We start from the raw sequence: 19833 nt of genomic DNA, 5'->3' as shown, positions 1-19833 counted from the left end.
AACTTTATCATAATATTTTCCCCTGAAAGCCTGAGGTTTCGGATCATTTACCTCAGTAGCAGGCAGATCTAAAGGACGATTGGAACGGAAAAGCTACAATGTGAAGAGGACAAAAACCTCAGCCCCCTCTTTGGTAAGACAAACTGGAAATATCAAACAATTATATGCAGACAAAAATAAATCTTAAAGTAGAAAAGCAATAAAAACAACAATCAGTAATGTCTGGTCACTTTCTAGATGCTGCCAGTCGTCATCTCATCGTACTTCAGCTGGAAAACTGTTTTTTTCAACAAGCCAAAGCTCAAAGATCAAAAGTTTTCCTGTTGAAAAGAAAGAAAGAAAGAAAGAAAGAAATTTTTCTTGTCTGCCAACATGAACAGCTGCTGTGTTCATCAGTCTCACAAATCAAACACATGAAGGAACAATCTAATAGTCATTAGTCACATAACCTCTTCAATGCTCCTAAGGATGTCGGCATATGGCTTACAATCAGGTTTTATGTACTCAGCAGACATTTCTCCAGGTACAAATAATAACCGGACCTCCATTCAACGCAATGACAGGATCAATTATTTCAGGATAAATGTGGTACATTATACTTTTGTAGTCTTGACTGATTAAAATTATACGAAAGCACAACAAAAACTAAACAAAGGTAAATTTGTTTTGTCAGCTGTTCATTTGATCTGTACTTTTTTTATCTTTATTTTTGTGAGTTACTGAATATTTCTACCTTACCTATCCTACTAAAAGTTATTCATATAAAACTGTGGGGGAGAATAATTAAGTCTTTAGTTGTCATGGTCATAATACATTGACATAAACATAGACTAACAATTGGTCACCTGTAGGCTTTACATCATTTAAAAGGAACAAAGGTTGGGAACCACTGATCTAAACCCCTTTATTTAAAAAAAAAAGCTAGAGCAGGATATTTTTTGTTAAAAATGTAGTGCTATCTTAGCTTTTTGATTTAATTTAAACTTCTGCTCATTAGTGTCTAGATGCTAGTGTGCTGAAGCATATTTTTGGAAACACTTTTGGGTACTCCATTACATAATATTTTTTGATTGTTGTTTGTTGTTTCATTACATGTTGATACATTCAAAATGTTTGCATGTTCAGCTTTTTTTGCTGACTAAAAGATTTTCTGGGTTGTAAAGGAATACTTTGTAATGTCAGTCATCCAGAGTGACCAATTAAACACCATCCAGATTTTCTGTGTATTTAACACCAAATTACATAAATCTATAAATCTATAATATAGCTATTATCAGTGGTTCAGGTTACTCACACTGACTGACACTGCTGGTGTTGAGATTATTAATAGCAAGTTGTGTTTTGTTTTTTTTTTAGCTTTCATTGCAGTCCAGTTACCAGAAGAAAATGTTGGCGTTGTACATTTCTGAAAAAAACACAGACACATTACATTTGTACATTTCATGACGTTGTTCTGACTACATGTGTATGAGCTGAGTTCTTCATGGGGAAGTGCTGGGGATGGTGATTGGTGTGAGACCAAGGTGAGATGGCTGCCAAGCTGCAGATTATTGTTTTAAAACCAACCAACAACAAAAGCAGTTGTGTTTTAGCAAGACATCAGTGGCAATTTCAGGGGGGGTTGTGCCCCAAAAGTGTGAGTTTTAAGCCAAAACATGATCTTTTTCCTAAGATATTGGTTTTGGGCCAATATCTAACCACATGTTCACCACAGCAATGTTAAAATGTAAAGTGTCAACACATAACCTACATAATAACATATAAATGTTACATATCCGTGGTCTGTAGAAACATACAATGCCAACATTTATTCTTGCAATTGAATTGTCAAATGGGTCCTTTTACATTTATCAAAATCTTAAGTGAGGGAACACCGAACGACTTTAATGTAAAAGTTTCTGTTTGCTTGTTGAAGGTTCATTCTCAGAGCAAATGAGGTCAGACTGTCAGTACAAAAAAATGCAAAATGATGCATTTTCCTCTGCAAGAAACCGCTGACTGATAAAAACATAGGGGGATTGTCGAACTTCACACAGAAGGTGAAATATAGGAATGGAAACAGGTTTGGCTCATAGTCAAAACTCACCACTATAACACAATCTTTTATCTATACTTTTATGACTTTACTATTCTACCAATATGACGGGCCCACTCTGTGATTCTGCTGTGGGTGCCCGAGCTCCCGAGCACTAATGGAGTTGGAGTTTATGTCCCAATATTTATAATAACCATCATGGTGAGGTGACATCAGGGTGAAGTGGGGGGGGATGAAGGATGGTAAACAGTGGTCTGTTGTGCAGCCTGGCTGGGTAACACCCAGCAGCAGGTAACATGCTGAGTTGTGAACCTGTTACAGCTCTAACAAAATATTTCCTGGCAACAAGATGTTCCTGTGGCACTAAAGTGAGAGCAGCACTGAGGCAACTCCTTGGCACCGTCGCCCTGAAACTCGCCCCGGTGATTCACGGCATTTGAGGACTCAGATGGAGGAAATTCTTCTCAACATGAGAACACAACAAGCTCCAGCCAGTTCAGAGCCGTCACAGACGTCTGACGGGTCGGAAAGTATGAGATTGTGAGAGAGAAATGACATCCTGACCGCCTCCCATCAGGAACGCAGACCATCTCCCATCAGGAAATAATCTCTAACATTTAATTTGCAGTTTGAATACTGTAATTCCAATAATTACGCCATACATTCTTTCTCTACCACAAACCAATATTCCTCCTTGGACTTTTGAAGCTACTGAATTAAATCTTTCTGTGGCACACCAGTGAGATGAGGAGAAGTATGAGGTTTTCATGCACACGATCCTGCAGAACAAAGGTTGACAGCATGACAAACGTCTTGCTCAAAACAAAACATTTAAAATGTTGCTTTTATACCAGAAGACAATAGGATGGACTGTTGGCCAAGTGGTCCTTACAGTGGAGAACAAAGCCTGTGTCCTCTTATGATAAACAGAGAGGAAAAAACTCTCAGGCAGGTTTAACATCAGGTTCTAATTAGATCTCAGCAACATTTGGGAAAATAGTTCCTTTAATCTTAAATTCTGGCTCATAACAGGGTATTGTTTCAGCAGAGCTCTGAAACTGTGATAATGAGCGACTGGAAACACAGGCAGAGGTTTTAACAAGAGAATAATGAAAAGTGAACTTCAGATAATAGTAGGCTTACAGTGGACTTTTTAAATGTGAGGCAGATGGACTAATCTCAAACTTTAACTCCTCTTCTCAGTGTTGAAATTCTCCAGTAGTGAAGTGTTAAATAAGCCTCTTGAGGTGAACAACTTAACTTGCGAGTCTGACTCAAAACATCTAGAAACAACACTCTCAGGGTGACTGAGCAGCTCGCTCACTACTGACAACATCAAAAAAGTTTTGATGTCTTCATAAAGTATTGTTGACGGCTTTTGGTCTTTTAACCACTGTGTATTTTATTTTGCATTGGAAAACAACTTTCGAAGCGTTCTAAATCATAAAGGGGATTATCTTCACCACAACTGCTGCTGAATAATTGTCGCTGCTTTAACATTCTAACGGCAAAACATTTATTATTTACTTATTTTTGCTTTTTAAAATATAGCCTTATTTGACCTGGAAATGCTCATTTAGATGAAATCATTTTCAAGGGTGTCCAGGCCACATTAAGCAGCAAAAATGGTAAGATACATACTAACAACATAACACAGAATAGGTCACGAGATCAAAATTAAAAATATCACTGCTAAACATCTGAATAAACTAGCCAATAAGGGAAGAATATAAAATCAAAAAACAACCTAAAATGCCACCTTAGAAACAACCTCACAACCTAAATAAATAAGAGCAGTCTAGTATCATCAGTTTACCCCAAACCAACATCATCAACAACAGCAAAACAACATAGACCCCACTTCCTATCTAGTTGCAACAACGGCCTTGGCCAGACTCAAACCAGTAACCTTTCGATTAAACCACAGACTATATATATAATGGACGTAGCTACTGTAACGCCACCCTTTGGTTTATGGACTGCCATTTTGGAGCCTCTTGTTTGGCATTTCGGCCGGGTCGGAAGTGACCATATTTGGACGAGAGGGTGGAGCTGTGGAGGAGCGAGGGGTGGATCTGACTCAAGACTGTGTTGAGACCTCGCAGAAAACTGGTCACTCAAGCAGCCCACACTTAAATATGCGTAACTTTGGGCTGTAATAAAATGTAAACAGATGACTTATATTAAAATTCATCCCCCGTACAGTTGTCACGAATGTTAAAATTAGCTATAGAGACCAAAACTGTGTTTCTTTGTAACAGGCTGTAAACATCTTTATTTCTGCTGTAAAGTGGGACATTGTGGGGATTGATTTTGTGGAGACTGATTTTGTTTCTGAGCCAGCCTCAAGTGGCCAGTCGAATTGTGGCTTTTGGCATGTCAGCATTGGCTTCACTTTTCAGCCTTGAGGGCTGCGGCTTGATCACAACATCAGAATTCAAAATATGATACATAAATTTATGAAAAAAATAGCCAGTAATAGAAAGATGCCACATCAGAAAACAATCTAAAGTGCACATTAGAAACAACCCAGCAACCTAAATAAATAGGACCAATCTCGTAACATCAATAACGCACAGTTTATCCCAAAACAACAACAGCAACAACATCAGACACCACTGCCTCTCTAGTTGCAACAAAGGTCTTGGCCGGATTCAAACCAGAAACCTTTTGATGACGTGGACAGGACCTTAAGCTGGCAGGCCAGTAGGCCGCCCACCGAAAATGATGAAATCCATTAAATCTACAGAAAGATTAAACAGTGATAAAGAATGTGTGCTTTGTTGTTTGTGATGTGCTATTCAGTTTTTTTGGGGAGAGGTAAAAATTACTAGTAGGATTTGTTTTTACATTTCTTAAAACTGATTATGTTTATGAATTTCTTTTAAAGAGTAGTGCACTCTCACATGTCCAACTGGCTCCTTTTTGATGAGATAATCATTTCACCAGATTTCTGATGGATTGGAAAATATGGTTTCCCCACCAAGAAGATGCATTGAAACCAGAACACAGACCCGCTCCCATTTTGGTTTGTCAGACTGCCAAACCAGGGCATATTTGGATGGTCTGGCTCTGCCGTAAGTTGTGCCTCAGAATGCAGTTCCAGCTCAGCTCAGCAGAAAATACCAGTACAGAATGGAAAAAGGAATAGTATAACACGTGAACCCCTGAGGGAGCAAGCTCCTGTTAGCTTTTCCATTCTTGGGAGGTATGTCTCATTTCTGCCTTAAACAAAGCTTCGGGCTTTACTGTTGTGCCTTGTTAAAATACACATCATGCAGAACACAACACAGAACAAATCATGTTGGCTGGATGTAGCAAAGCATCGCCCCAGTTTCCCTTCTGTCTCTGCTTTCCAATTAAGAAGGAAATCTAAAATAACACGAGAGAAGGCTGCTCACAGACTGTGATGGTAACTTGTACTGCCTTACATCAGTGGAACACAATGCAGAAGACGTGTTTGTCTTAAGTCACTCAGTGTTATGGATGTTTTTTTTTCAACACGCTCCTGGCTGAAATGAAATGAGACACTGGACTGCAGATAAAGTCTTGAAAAGTCTACATTTCTAATCTCTCTCCCTCTGGGCAGATAGTTTTAAGAATGTGTTGCAGTTTCTTCATATCTTGACCTTTCACCTGTTATATCATTGTTAGGGAAAATTGTAAAAAGGGGCTTGTTCATTATCCTGTCCTGTAAATGAAGATGCATTGCAACCTGATGACGAGCATCACAACATCTCACACATCGTCTTGCTGATCATCACATCACAGGTGTTCATCCGCAGCCTCGACTCCTTGTTTGGGGAAGTCGTTTACTAAGAAGCAGCCAGATGCCAGAATTCAGATGGCATCATACTGAAATATCCCTGACAGGGTCGGCTCACTTCCATCCTTAGTGTTGATGTTTCACTGAGAGAACCCAAACAGCTGCAGCAGCTGTACAGTCCCACGTTCCTTGTTTAACGTGGTGCCAACAGGCCTGAGTGTAGGAACCATTCATGTTGATGTAAAATATTTAATGTGGCAGCCGGCCGTGAAGGGAGGGGAGGTGATAGACCTACCGGTATGTTCTATATAAAGATTTCAGCATTCTGGCATCACTTCAAAGCTCCTGATGAAAAGCACATGACTAAAGTCCTAACAATGCCTTTTCAAATGTAGTCCCAGAGACGCACGGTGTGATCACTCAGAGAGTCGAGAGCTCCTCACTGAAACTCAACCTCTCACCCTAGCAGCAGTGGTTTTCCGTCGGTGGGGGTGTTCTGGGGGCAGTTTGTTTTTTTTAACTTCTGGTGAGAGAGGGTGCTGTTCTCTGTTCACTGGGAATGTATTGACTGAGGATCCAACTCTCAGCCTTCCAGCTGGACCCTGCTGCTGCTCTGCTCACTGCGTGGGGTTTAAACCAGGACACAAACACACCTGAAGACTGAGGTAGGACACACCCTGTATTTATTTACAAAACAAAACACCTAATCTTTTTAAGTTTTTAACTAGTGGATCTGACATGTTTTAGTCTCAGAAAATGCAGCATCTATGATGTGTTTAAGTCTTTAAGTTTACAAGTCTTTTGCTAAATGCCTGAAAGGTGGTGGAGGTGTTTCAGTGGAGCAACAGGGCCAGGCTGCAAAACATTTCTCTGAAAATATTCATTTCACAAGCTGATCTGGGTATTTATTGTAGGAAAAACTGATCTATTTTAAGAGAAAATATTACCAATGTAGTTATGTCTGAATGAGTTTGATTTGCATGCAAAGTTTAGAGCACAACAAGATCAATTTACAGGAATGTTTATATGTCTGCGGATCATGTTTTCTGTGATTTATACCAAAATCTGAAGGTTTGATTATTAATGGTTGGGTTTTATATTGAATGCTGTGGTCTTTCATGTGTTTCTTGCCTCAGGTTTTGGTTCAAGTAGATCTCATTTGACAAAAATGTAAAGTAATTTTCCATGGAGTACAGTCATCATAAATTGTAAATGCAAACATATGAGGAAAACCCATCTGAATTACCACACATTTCCGAATTACTTCAACTGCAGGATCTTATACTGTTGTAAGTGCTGAGTTATTAAGTTGTCAATCAACAGAAAATCAGCTAGCAATAACTTTGATGATTGATTGTCAGTTCCAACATCTGCTGTTTTAAAAAAGCAACCTTTTTTGACATGCAAAATATCCTCTGGTACCAGCTTCTCCAATATTGTTTCTCTTTGCTTTATGTCATCGTAAACATGTACTTAGTATCTTTTGATTAAGGACTGACGTTTGGACGCTCTGCTAAACTGGGTTGCAATTTTTTTTTCACATTTTTCTGACATTTTATAGACTTTACTGTGGATTTTCAACAGATGAGAGGTCCTCGTAGTTACTGCAGAGGAGGCAAATACAGATATGCAGTTTTATACAACGTATGTAGTAGGGGGACCCCTGGACTAGACCATTACCCAATAATCATAAAAAAAATTGACAGATTATAAGATCATGAAAATAATCACCAGTTGTCTATGTGAGTCCTGATGAGATCAGACGGGGATACAGGCTGGTGGCAACTCTGGTTTGAATGTTTAATGAAATGCAACTCTTTAGAGAACTGACTGTAAACAAAAGCTCTTTACTGTACATTCACTAGTCTAACAGTAGTGAAGTCAGATTTATTGGATTTGTATTTAAGGCTTGTTTGATTACCAGCAGAAAAAAACAATAAATAAAATAAATATCTTCAACTTACTACACAGTTGTTAAAGCAAAAACCCACCGAGATGCAAAACAAAACTCAATAAAACAGCCTCTTTTGTGCTAAATGTGCACATGTGGAACAAACGACTGGATGCAGAGAAAGGGTCTACGCTGAGCAGTATTTGCTGTCGCAGCAGGATGCTCGACCACCACCACATATTTGTGGGAGGACTGATTCCTCAACTCAAGGGCTCAGAATCCATCAAGATTACCAGAGGCACGCAACCAGTCGACCTCGGCCTCTCTCTGCTGGCTGTGTGAATGTGTAATAGAGGAAGATATATAAATCATTTTGTGAATCACCACAGATGCTGAATAGGTGAGAGCTGGAGAAACATTTATGTTGGCTGCAAGAACTCGTTTCCAGTGGAGGTTTTCAGAGCTTCATGGAAAAACTGATAGAAAAAACAGCAGCACTTACTGAAACTGATCACAGGAACTTTGCGTGCCCTTTCACCACGGACTGTTTTAGCAATATGTTCCCAAATCAGGCTAACCTGAGGCTGTGAAACTGACACTCAGCTGGAGAACTAAAAACAGTTTGGGTGGATCTCAGGTGACAGTAGCACTGTGCAGGAAAACGGTTATTATAGTTTTATATAGATTGGCTCCAGCACTCACACTGAAGTGGAGGCTACCAAGTCTACTTAAGCTCTCTAGGAAAATCTGCTACTTTGCATAAATGCTTGGAACATGTTACCATGGTCACCAAACGTGATTGAATGCAACTGCATCTAAGTACTATATTTAAGTACAATTTTTAGGTCCTCCACAATTCAGAGGAAAATATTGTACTTTTTACTGCACTGCATTTATGTGGCAGCTATAGTTACCAGTTTCTTTTCAGATTAAGATTTTACAAAAGAGGTGCTCAGTTTCTTTAATATAATGCATTACTAAAAATTAAACTACCAAACAGTATATAAAGCAGCTACGATCAGCTCCACCACTGCTCACTACAGCTTTAAAGCTCCACCACTGCTCACTACAGCTTTAAAGGGGAATTAGGATTACGCACAATTACGCACATTTTCGAAATTCATAGACAGTCCAAAAATTGGGGATGTACATGACTCAGAATTATGCCAGTTAAATCAGGTATGGCTGTCCAATATGAATATTCAAAGATTTGTTTTGTTTTTCATATGAAGTTTGAACAGGCATCAAACGATGTTTAATGTGACAACGGCATTCATGTAATATAGCGAATATAATGAACAAGCTAACTGCGCCAACATCGGGCCATAAATGCGCAACGTTTTTTTGCTGACACTAGATATCAAACAAAGGCCAGAGACTGTATCCTATTAAGGTGCTGTTCAAGGTAAATTCACCACTTCTAAGCAGAGGGTCTCTCCTTCTCTGTGCCGCTGCCTGCATGTCCGCAGCTTTCTGTACCAAAGAGTAAAGTGAAGTCAGAAGCACTCACTTCCCACAAAAAAACTTAAAATTCTAATCTCCAACTTTCAAGGGGCAGCCCCACCAAAAATACTGGTAAACAACTCTACTCAATTCAAAAACAAGAGTGCTAAAACTCAAACTTGTGATGTCATAGGTATTAAGTTGGAAGTTGCTCCGTAGACAATGAATGGTGGAAGATGTTTTAGATGACACTGAGAGCACCCAGAAGAATGATCTGCACATATACGGTACATTTTCTGTTTCAGAACCAAATGATAGAATAAAGCTCATTTTGATAAAAAAGGAAAACACACACTCTGTGGGTCCATTAAATCAGTCTCCCATTCACTGTCTGTAGGGCAGCTCCAGACTTTACTCTATGACATCACAAGGTGGAAACTTCTCTGGTTTCTGGCTTTGAGAGAGAGTAGCTCATGTTCACAAACATTGATTGGACTTTCCTTGGCTATAGAAATAACATATTGGGATTCTTCGTGCTAGTGCTTAACTTTAAAGGACTGATTACATGCATCAACAATCACTCCTGAGTGTAGTTTCTGCAGAGAGTGCGGTGTTAGATTTTGATTGCTGGCTGCTTAAAAGCTGAGCTGTTCTGCTTAATGAAGATCTGGCAGCTGAACAGTTTTGCTGGTTTCCATATAAAGAAGCATCTAAAGGAGTTAGAAGAGGTGGAATAATTGAAATGGGAAAAAAGGTGAAAAACAGTGAATGCAATGAAAGGTGTTGAAATAAGTTTTAGTGGAAATACTTAAATAACCTCAAGTGTACTAGGGGGAGTTAGGTTGTTAGTGTGGGTGTGTCTGTGTCATTATTATTATTATCATTAACATCGGTGGTGTGGTGCCTTAAAGCCTTCTGTGAGACACAGCATGAGGCAGCACTTTCACAAAGGATTAACAGCTAAGTATAATATTTATCGTCTGGCATTGTAAAACTGATACTGGCAGGAATGTCACAGCTTGTGATACGCTGACTTCCTGTTAAGCAGTTGATTACTTTTAAGACTTTTCTCAAGTTTTATTGGTGAAAGTAAATCACTAGTTTGAAATTGGTTAGCAGTAACTAGGAACTAAGGAAGGACTTTCCACACAAACTCAGTGATGGATTTATGATTTACTGGTGCAACTTTAACTTGCTGTCTAAGCACATTTTACAGTAGAAAGTTTATTAGATTGTTACAAACAAGTAATATTCAGGGGCCAATGGAGGTAAATCTGTCCAGTGTTTAAAGCAACAGCATTTAGAGAAAAACCCTGAAAACTCAGAAAAAGAAGACATTTGTGTGTAGCAGTCCCATCTTGATGGCACCTCTGCTCTAAAACATACAGTAATGGCACAGTGAGTCATTGCTTTGGGCAGACTCGCTTGGGACCCCCTCGAAAACAAGATGGTTCTTCTTAAGGGGTTTATACTAATGAATGAATTAAGTTGTACAACAACATGGGACATGAGCACACCATAAAGAGGGATTCACAGGTCCACTTGGCTCCCAGAAACTAAGGTTGAATCCTATTGTATTGCTGCACTATTTTGTGCAAAGACTCTTAAAACAATATGCTGTTCGCAAGATTACACATCGAAGGTGACCAACTTCCACAGGCTTCCCCATTTCTAAAAAGTACCATTGAAAGTCCGAGCTATTAAAACTGGAACCATCACAAAATCTTCACTTGTAAATACCATTTCAGTGGTTCACTCATCTGGACAGTGTCAGCAGAGGTAAACTACAGGGTTCTGCACCTCTGTTCTGTTGATGTTGGCCTAAAACTGCAGGGAAAACAAACAAATAAAAAAATATATTCCACTGCATGGACAGGTCATTTCCTCAGTGCCATGGCTTCACAGTCTAGTGCTGTCTGTTAGTTTAAGCCAGCGTGACCTGTCTCTTCCCACAGGTCTCCCACTGACCCGTCTTCCTATTAAACCATGAGGATCTTCCTCCTGCTCTGCCTGCTGGCACTGGGCAACGCCAAACCCTACGAGCCAATCAATGTCATGGACTTCATGAAAAACTATGACATCATGATGGCTGATGTGGGCGATGACGATGATGACAATGACGATGATGATTATGATGATGAAGATGAGAGCTGTCCGGCTGGTTGCCACTGCTCTCCCAGAGTGGTCCAATGCTCCGACCAGGGTGAGAACACACACAGTATGAACACAATAAAACGCCAGAAACAACGTCATCACAACCCTTAATTATTTGGCAACTGGAAAAATGAAAGTACAGCAGTAAAGACTTCCATCAGCAGGGTGATGACACAAACAATGATTACTCTTTCACAGTCTCATACTGAGATGCAGTTAATTCTTCCACTGAGTGTGTCCACACCTTTCAGGCTCATAAACCAACCAATCCAATTAACCAACCAAGGGCAACCAATCACATCTTGTAAAATAATTTGTCATACATGTGCAGAGGTTACGTCCCTGCAGTTGCTGTGGGTTCAATTCAGGCTTTTGCCCTTTGCTGCATGTCACCCCCTCTCTTTCCCCCTTTCACACTTAAGCTGTCCTATCAAATAATGTCAAAAGCCCAAAAAGCATTATTAAAAAAAGAAAGAATGTGTCACACAAATGGGTCAACCACACCTCCTAACTAAGATGAATGTTTCTTCGAAGTTTCTGTCGCCCCTTTGCTCAGAGTTGCTTTTTTTTCCCAAAATCACTCCTAAGCTTGGGCTTTTAAGAATCAGTTCGGAGCTCTCTCAGAGTATTCTCAGAGAGGTTGTGAACACGGCCCCTGGTCTTCAATGACACATTTGTGTTTCTGCCAACAGGTCAGATCTCTGTTCCTGAGAAGATTCCTGAAGACACTGTGATGCTTGACCTCCAAAATAATGATATCACTGAGATCAAGGAGAACGACTTTAAAGGGCTCCACAAGCTTTATGTAAGAGAACTGTTTAACCCTGAACACTAATGAACACCACAGCCCCTTCCCTTTTAACACTAAACAGACATAAACATTAGGCATGACTGAAAGAAGTGTGACATCAATCCATCTGATTCTATTCCACTCACATCTCCTGCACACACCTGAGCCAGACATGTGCTGCAGGAAACGTGAAATTACTGTGTACTGCATCAGTCTGTACATCTATTATGATCTAATCTCCTGGATAATTAGAAGCGCCAAACTTTCTGCTACCTATTAAAACTATCTGCTGGGACAAACAAACAGTGTCTGTCCAAATATCAGCACAGTCCAATTCCATTTTGCTGTACCTGGGGTCCAAATCTGACCAATGCAAAACCAAGGAAATCTCGACCACACATACAGCGCAATCACCAGAAGAAAAGGATGGCATTGTACATTTCAAAAGAGACAAAGTTCTAATAATACATATATAAGCTGACTTTGATAATGAGCGGTGGAGGAGATTGTGGATGGCGTGACACCTAGAGGAGACGAGGAGCAAAGCTGCAGGCCACGAAAGACTGACATTTGAGACCAACAAACAATAAAAATCAGTTGGTTTTTTTTACAAGACATTGGCAGTATTTCCAGCAGTGATTGGGGCATCAAAGCCAAGCATTTTAAACCCAAATCAGATCTTTTCCTAACCATAATAATGTGATTTTGTGCCTAAACATAGCCACACATTAACCACAACCAGAGTTTCCCACACATTCATTTGTGGTGGCCTGCCACAATAACATCTGCTGCCACGTAATCATGTTTTTACTTCGGGAGCTGGATTGTTCATAAGGATCACTGTTAGTATTTAAAAACTGTTCAGTTATTCATTCACATTCTCAGAGCACAGAGCGCACTCTGGGTACAGATGGAGCAGCACAGCCAAAACACACAGCAGAAGTGAAATTTAACCGTTCATTGAGCTGGGTCTACAAGTTGGCATTCACTCGCCTCTGCAGCAGATGCTCTTCTCATCCAGTGATCTGATCGGATCAGCTCTAATTGGATCGACAGACCATTTATCCACACAACAACCCAAACTCTACTCTAAATTTCTGCTGAGGACAGAAAAAGAACTAAAGACTTTTGCCTGTGCTGCGTTCACAGATGCGCAAAAACCTTAGACTTTAGAGAAGGGAACACAGACTGACACAAAGGGACACACGAACACACACACAAAAGCATTCAGTGTGGTTGAACCATGAAGAAGCGTGACATTTCAAGATATCCGCCACATAATAATTATAAATGTTATGTATCCATGGTTTGCAGAAACGTACAATGCCAACATTTATTCCTCTGATTGCATTGACATGCCACATAACGAGAAGTGGCTAGTTGAAGATTGGACCCGAGAGACCAGCTTACTAAAGCTTAAACGAGATGGCTAAAAGTTCAATTTTGCTGTTCACAATACCAGCACAAAAGAGCCAAATCAAAGACAAAATCAGCACCACACATCAGAAACAAAAAACAGCATGCTCATATCCACCATTTGTTCTACTGCACGAATGTAAATACTTTCACAACAAGACAACAGATCCATTGTTCAGCCAAAGACTTCCGACTGCCTCCGTCTACAAAATGTCAACATTAAGTTCAGAACTTTAAATGAGCAACATTTAGATTCAAGATTTGTGAATGACAAAACCATCTTGTAGCTATTAAAGTAACTTGATAAGAAAAAAGCTCCCTAATTTCAGCCTGAAATGTAGCCTGCAGCCTGATGAGATTACAGTTCCTCTGTATGAAACTCCCGTAAAGGAGCAGGGGCGCTAACAGCGGGTCTCTCTTTGATCCAGCTAATGTTTTTCCAGCTGAGAATAAACCACATCAAGGTCTTAAAGTTTGCATTATACTGTTGTATCAAAACAAACAGTAAGAACAATCTGCAGCTCTGTACTAATACAGTAGAGTGTTGAATGATGCAACTGACCTTACCCTTAAGAGTTGGGTTTTGTTTACAGTTTGTTTAAATTGTGATTCTGTTCATCTATTATAGTTTCAATCAAATTTTAGTTTTGAGTCTCAACTCAGCTTAATTTATCTGTCACCTTTAACACAAACATGTAGCCCGAAGTGCTTCACAGAGCAAAACTGAAATAACACGGACACAATTTAAAGGATTACACAAACAACTATATACAACGTTTTAACAAGACTAGAACATTACAGCAGTGAGAAGGTATAATATTTTAAAAATATCTAAATATGTGGCGCCCAGTAGCTCACCTGGTAGAGTGGGCGCCCTGTGTACAGAGGCTGCTTGTTTGACTCCAACCTGCGGCCCTTTGCTGCACGTCATCCAATCTCTCTCTCCCCTTTTCATGCTTAAGCTTTCTTATCTCTAATAAAGGCAAAAAGCCAAAAAAAATATTGAAAATAAAAGAAATGAGCAATGAACCTTATGTTAAGCAAGTTTCAGCTGTCATAAACAAAGTTGTTAAAATGGTTCATATCTTCTAGCAGGAAATGGCCTCCTGACCATGTAAACAAGGTCAACAAGGTTGTTGTATAAAAAAAAATAAATTAAAAAAAATAAAGACTCCATTTCAGTCTACCAAGTTTTATGCTGATTCATCTCTCCTCCATCAGGGCCTGTTTCTGATCAACAACAAGATCTCTAAGATTCACCCCAAGGCCTTCAGAAACATGGACCATCTCAGACTGCTGTACCTCTCATACAACCTGCTGACTGAGATCCCTGCAAACCTGCCTCCCAATGTCGTCGAGCTCCGCTTCCACGAAAACAAGATCAACAGAATCCAGAAGGATGCATTTAAAGGCCTGAGGAAACTCCACGTGCTGGGTGAGTGTTGCCAAGGAGAAGTCTGCAGGTTTCTATTGGACCCAAACACTGCTGCAGTTAATTCCGCTGCTTTAACCAGAGAAGAGTAATAAATAAACTGTGACGTTGTAGTATTTGTTTTGATTTGTAAACTGCAGACTTACCCAGGGCCAACAAGTCCTCATACTGATATATGTTCTGTAATCAGAAGATATAATGGATCATTAATAATGTAACCAGATGTTTTGTGCTTGTCCCAACAGAGCTGGGCGCCAACCCTCTGGCCAATAGCGGGATTGCACTGGGAGCTTTTAACGGCGTGTCAACCCTTTATGTTGGTTTAGCAGAGGCCAAGCTAACCGCTATACCAAAAGGTGGAATATCACATGTTCGGTTCATTTAAACAAACTAATGGCACACTCCTCTTTCTCCTCCAGTCACCCACCTACAGATTTCCACACTGGACTTAGAATGTAAAACTAAACAAGGCATAAATACTACTTATGTTTGCTCATATGATGCTTTTATTCAAACATTTTTTTCAGGTCATTATTAAAAGCAAGTCTTGAGGTTAAGTCAATTAATCTGTTACTTTGGTTATGCTATGTTTTGTGTCTCCCAGACCTCCCGTCCTCCATCACAGAGCTGAGCCTGGACTACAACAAGATCTCTAAGGTGGAAATAGAAGACTTCATAAGATATAAAAACCTGCAGAGGTAAAAACCAGAAACAGTTTGCCCCAGAAACTGGCATTTTCCATTAAGCCAAAACTTTGTAGTCAGGCATCATTTTATATTGAGAATGTTGTTCAAATTAATCCAACTCTTCTTCAAAATCTAAATCTGAATGTTGTGTTTGCCTATGCTTTTATCAATGAATTCATGGAAATTTAATTGTGTCCTTTGAGCTGCCAGGTACATTTACACAAAAGTCTACAATTCAGAAGCTTACATTTTATCTCTGTTACCATGCTGTGGCTGTTTTTGTGCAGGTCAGAATATGAAGGTTAAATATATGTTATGCTTGTTGATTTTATGTGTAAATTATTGTCTCTCATTGTCATTTACTTCTGCAGAGTTAATGACTGTTATTCTCAAAAGGAGATACCATAGCTGCCAACTATCTTTTGCCATTTTTGCAGGCTAGGACTTGGTTTTAACCAGATCAAGTCTGTAGAAAATGGCAGCTTTGCCAGCACCCCAAATGTCCGTGAGATCCACCTGGACAACAACCGTCTGAGAAAGGTCCCACCAAGCCTCAACTCCCTGCGCTACCTCCAGGTGAGATACAGAGACTGTGGGCAGATTAAAGATTAAAGTGCATGTCACAAAACTGGCAAAGTTAGCTGCGTTTAGCTGCCAGTAGAGGCCTTAAAGTTAGAAGCGGGGTTCCTGAGGTGCTGCATGCAGTTAATACATGCAGCATGCATTTTGTAAGATCCATTCATCCAGTCCAACCAAATGGGGGGCAGTATTTCACCCTTTAAATGACTGTACGCCTACAGTTTGTGTTGTCATTAGCTGGACCAAAGATATGTTTCAGTATATAGCCAATGTTTGTCTCAAAGAAACACTACCAATTCAGCATCAAACCACATCTTTTTACTCTCCAGGAGCTGTCTCGAGCGTTGGAAAGCCACACCAATATTTACTCTAGTTTTGCTTCTTTACTTTGTCACAGAATTTTGCTTCTTTCGAGGAGCTGCTTGTGATGGGATATAAGTCGTTTTCCTGGAGCTTTCACCATTGTTGTGTTTCTTACACACTAACTAATTCACTGAGACTATAACTTCTAAGCTGTATCCATTGACTCTAGTGTTAAGTCGAGTACTGTTTCCCCGTTGATATGTGTTTCCTCTCCGCCTAAACCTGACCACAACCCTTAGCCCCAACCATGACCACCAAGGGGGTGCTATGCATTAACATGAGAGACACTATACAACAGGGAAACACACTTTGACAACACACCGGACGGCTCAGCTTCTTCATCCTCTACTGCGGCACACTAGAGGCTACAGTGACTCACTATCGCCTCTCAGGTCAGGATGCATTATTGCAGAAGGGATGGCCCGTCCCTGGATGCTTAGCAGTGAATATCTCTGTAATACAATACAAAGGAATCTTGGACATAACGTCAAAGGTGTTACTTCTTCTTTAAACTAAAATTATGCCCAGATCTTACATAATGCAACTTTAATGCGTCTGGACCTCTGTACTTGATTCACAGATATACCTAGAATTTCAAAAGTTGCAGCAAAAGGCTAAATAAGGGACGCAGCCCTGACGTACTTCTCTCAGGCCATGTTCTCCAGCTCAGCCTGCAGCGTCCTGAGGTTCCCATGTACATGTCCAAAAAACCTCCACAGTGAAGCGTCCAGATCACCTCAAGTGACTCCTTTTAAATCTCACGCTGAAGGAGCAGCTGCTTTACTCCAGACTTCTTCCAGATGTCTGAGTTCCTCACCTGAACTCTGCAAAGAAAACTCATTGCAGCTGCTGGTATCCATGATCTCCCCAAATGTTTATCATGAGGCCCAAAAGTCAGGTACAGCAACAGCATCACTGCTGATGCTGCACCAGTTTACATGAGGACCTCTGGCTCCATCTCACCCTCACAACAAGATACAGAAACTCTTTCACTTTTGCCCCCAAATCTCACTGTGTAGTTTCAGGTATCTCAAATACATCCGACTCCTTCAGCTCTTCACATGTTCATTCTTTCCTTTCCTGTTTTTACATGTCCGAAATAAATTTCAGTTTCAAGCTCAGCAACTTGGAGCTATAAAATGATGCCTGACTTTCCAGCTAGTAACTCAGACTGTTCCAGTCTTTCTTTCCAGGTCTAAAGGTTGCGATTTTGAGTTTCCAAAGTCAAAGCAAAGCAGCATTATAACAGAACTCCTAATCATGGTTGGTTTACTAACAAAGCAGAAAAATAATAAAAAAAACAAATCTCTTCTGTCTGTTTAGGTGATTTACCTCCATGGCAACAAAATCAGCAGTGTGGGAGTCAATGACTTCTGTCCCATCACACCCGGTGCCAAGAAGAACCTGTACACAGGCATCAGTCTGTTTGCCAATCCTGTTAAATACTGGGACATCCAGCCAGCCACCTTTCGCTGTGTGAGCGGACGAAGGGGCGTTCAGCTCGGAAACTTCAGAAGGAAGTAGAGAGTGAAAACGATGAGCTCCAGACAGCTGAGATACTGTCACTATCCTCCTTACAGTATAAGGAAGGAGTAGGATATAATTCTGATTGATGAAACAAGATGGAACTGGATTTCTAAAGTCATAGCTATTCAGGAAAGAGCAACAATTTCATATTCTATTGATATATATTAGAAAGTGTAGTACAGTAGGGGAAAAAAACAACCAAAAAACTGTAGATGTCTAGATGTTGGTGCAGTGGCATTAATGTTGAATCATAAGCTACAACACTAAGAAAATAATTCCAGCCGCTACAGACAGTATACAGGGGGTGGACGCAATAACATGAACAGCTGCACATTATAATGAAACTCAAGTCAAGTGTCCCGCCTGCCTTTGTGAGGTGATTCTTTGCTTCTGAACTTTAGCTGTTAAAATTTCCCAGGAATAAAGCGCCTCCCTCTGGTCAAGTTAAGAGCAAAATCACCCAATGATGCAACTGAAGTTGTAGTACCATCTGATGCCTTTTTAGGTGATCCTTTTAAATTTTTTTCTTTCCAGTTTAAAAATAAGACAACTTTTAATAAAATACTGAACTGAAACATTTCCAAGTTCTAAAACACCATGAACAAAATACCTTTTCCTTTTTTGCTATTTCTATATCTATTTTATTTATGCCTCTTTTTTTAAAAAAAAGTTGAGACATGGTAATCATCATAGCAGAGTCACTGTATGGCCAGAGCTGTAAAATAGGAGCCTAAAAACCACTTGTACTTCAACAAATGTTCCTTCCAGCAGAAGTCTGTACAGTCAATGAATGACGCTGGCATTATTTAGTGCAATAAGTCACTTTGAAGTCCCATGTCTGTCTTTATGTGGATGTTTTATATTATCTCACTGCATGTCTGAATTGTCTGTATTTAGCGGCTGAAAGCTACATGTCAGACTGGATTATACATTGTCCTTGATGTTAACCCAAATGTCATTTTGTTTTAATTAACTTTAGCAACCAAGTGAAATAAAATTAATACTGCAATTATAAGTAGGTAATGTAAAACCCTACCAGAAACGTCTGAGAGCATCTTCCTTACAAACATGTTTCCCCCAGTGTTCTCTCCTCTGAAAATGGTGCTATATTTATTTAGTATGTCTTTAAATAAACCTGGAACACCTCCCCATTTATGTTGTCACTTTTTGTTGGAATTAAAGTGGGTTTGAGTTGGAAGTTAACATTATTAACACTATTATTGTCATATCCTCTTGTTCTCCAGGACAAAGGTGGATTCAGGCTATATGAATAAATCTGACTTGACAAAGCTTTAAATATACAAAGCATCTGCAAAAACCAATAAATAAAGCTCTGGTGTGAAGATATTAGCAGGAAAAAAAACTAAAAACTTGATTGGCAAAGATCAGAAATCATAAAAGGTATACTATACAGGATTTGTTCTAAAAAATAATGTATTGACTCATACAGTAATCCCTCTCAATCATAATATTCACTAGAACAGTGTGGTGGTGTGTTTACCTGCAGAGATGCTGCCGTCTGCAAGCATTTTCTTCTAATTTTACTGTGGTTGGGACATTTTTTGGACTGCCACCTTTGGGACGTGGTGTACAGACCCCTGCAGGTGAGGTCGGGACCAGGTACAAGCATGGATTCAAAAGTAATCTATGAAAATTGTGGACATAGTGTGGAACTAAAACACAAATGTAAAGTGACGACACAACAAGCAGACAAAGCTCATCTCAAAACGAGCCAATATTTTCTTGGCTGT

At 39.8% G+C, this 19833-nt stretch overlaps 2 protein-coding genes across 2 annotated transcripts in view; one reads left to right on the top strand and one right to left on the bottom strand.

Moving 5' to 3' along the window:
- cenpp (centromere protein P) overlaps nucleotides 1-19833 on the bottom strand; it is a 105525-nt gene that overhangs the window by 33272 nt on the left and 52420 nt on the right. The gene's annotated exons all lie outside the window — the stretch shown is intronic.
- aspn (asporin (LRR class 1)) lies at nucleotides 6202-19233 on the top strand. The gene is made up of 8 exons (XM_042509713.2): nucleotides 6202-6466; nucleotides 11091-11338; nucleotides 11982-12094; nucleotides 14717-14930; nucleotides 15173-15283; nucleotides 15532-15625; nucleotides 16051-16189; nucleotides 17879-19233. The coding sequence occupies exons 2-8, from the start codon at nucleotides 11122-11124 to the stop codon at nucleotides 18077-18079; spliced, it is 1089 nt and encodes a 362-aa protein (XP_042365647.1). The 5' UTR covers nucleotides 6202-6466; nucleotides 11091-11121; the 3' UTR covers nucleotides 18080-19233.

The sequence above is a fragment of the Plectropomus leopardus genome, chromosome 2 (genome assembly GCF_026936395.1).
Source record: "Plectropomus leopardus strain MGB_pleo_1.0 chromosome 2, ASM2693639v1, whole genome shotgun sequence".
Lineage (NCBI taxonomy): Eukaryota > Metazoa > Chordata > Actinopteri > Perciformes > Serranidae > Plectropomus > Plectropomus leopardus.
This window is presented reverse-complemented; position numbering and strand designations above follow the sequence as displayed.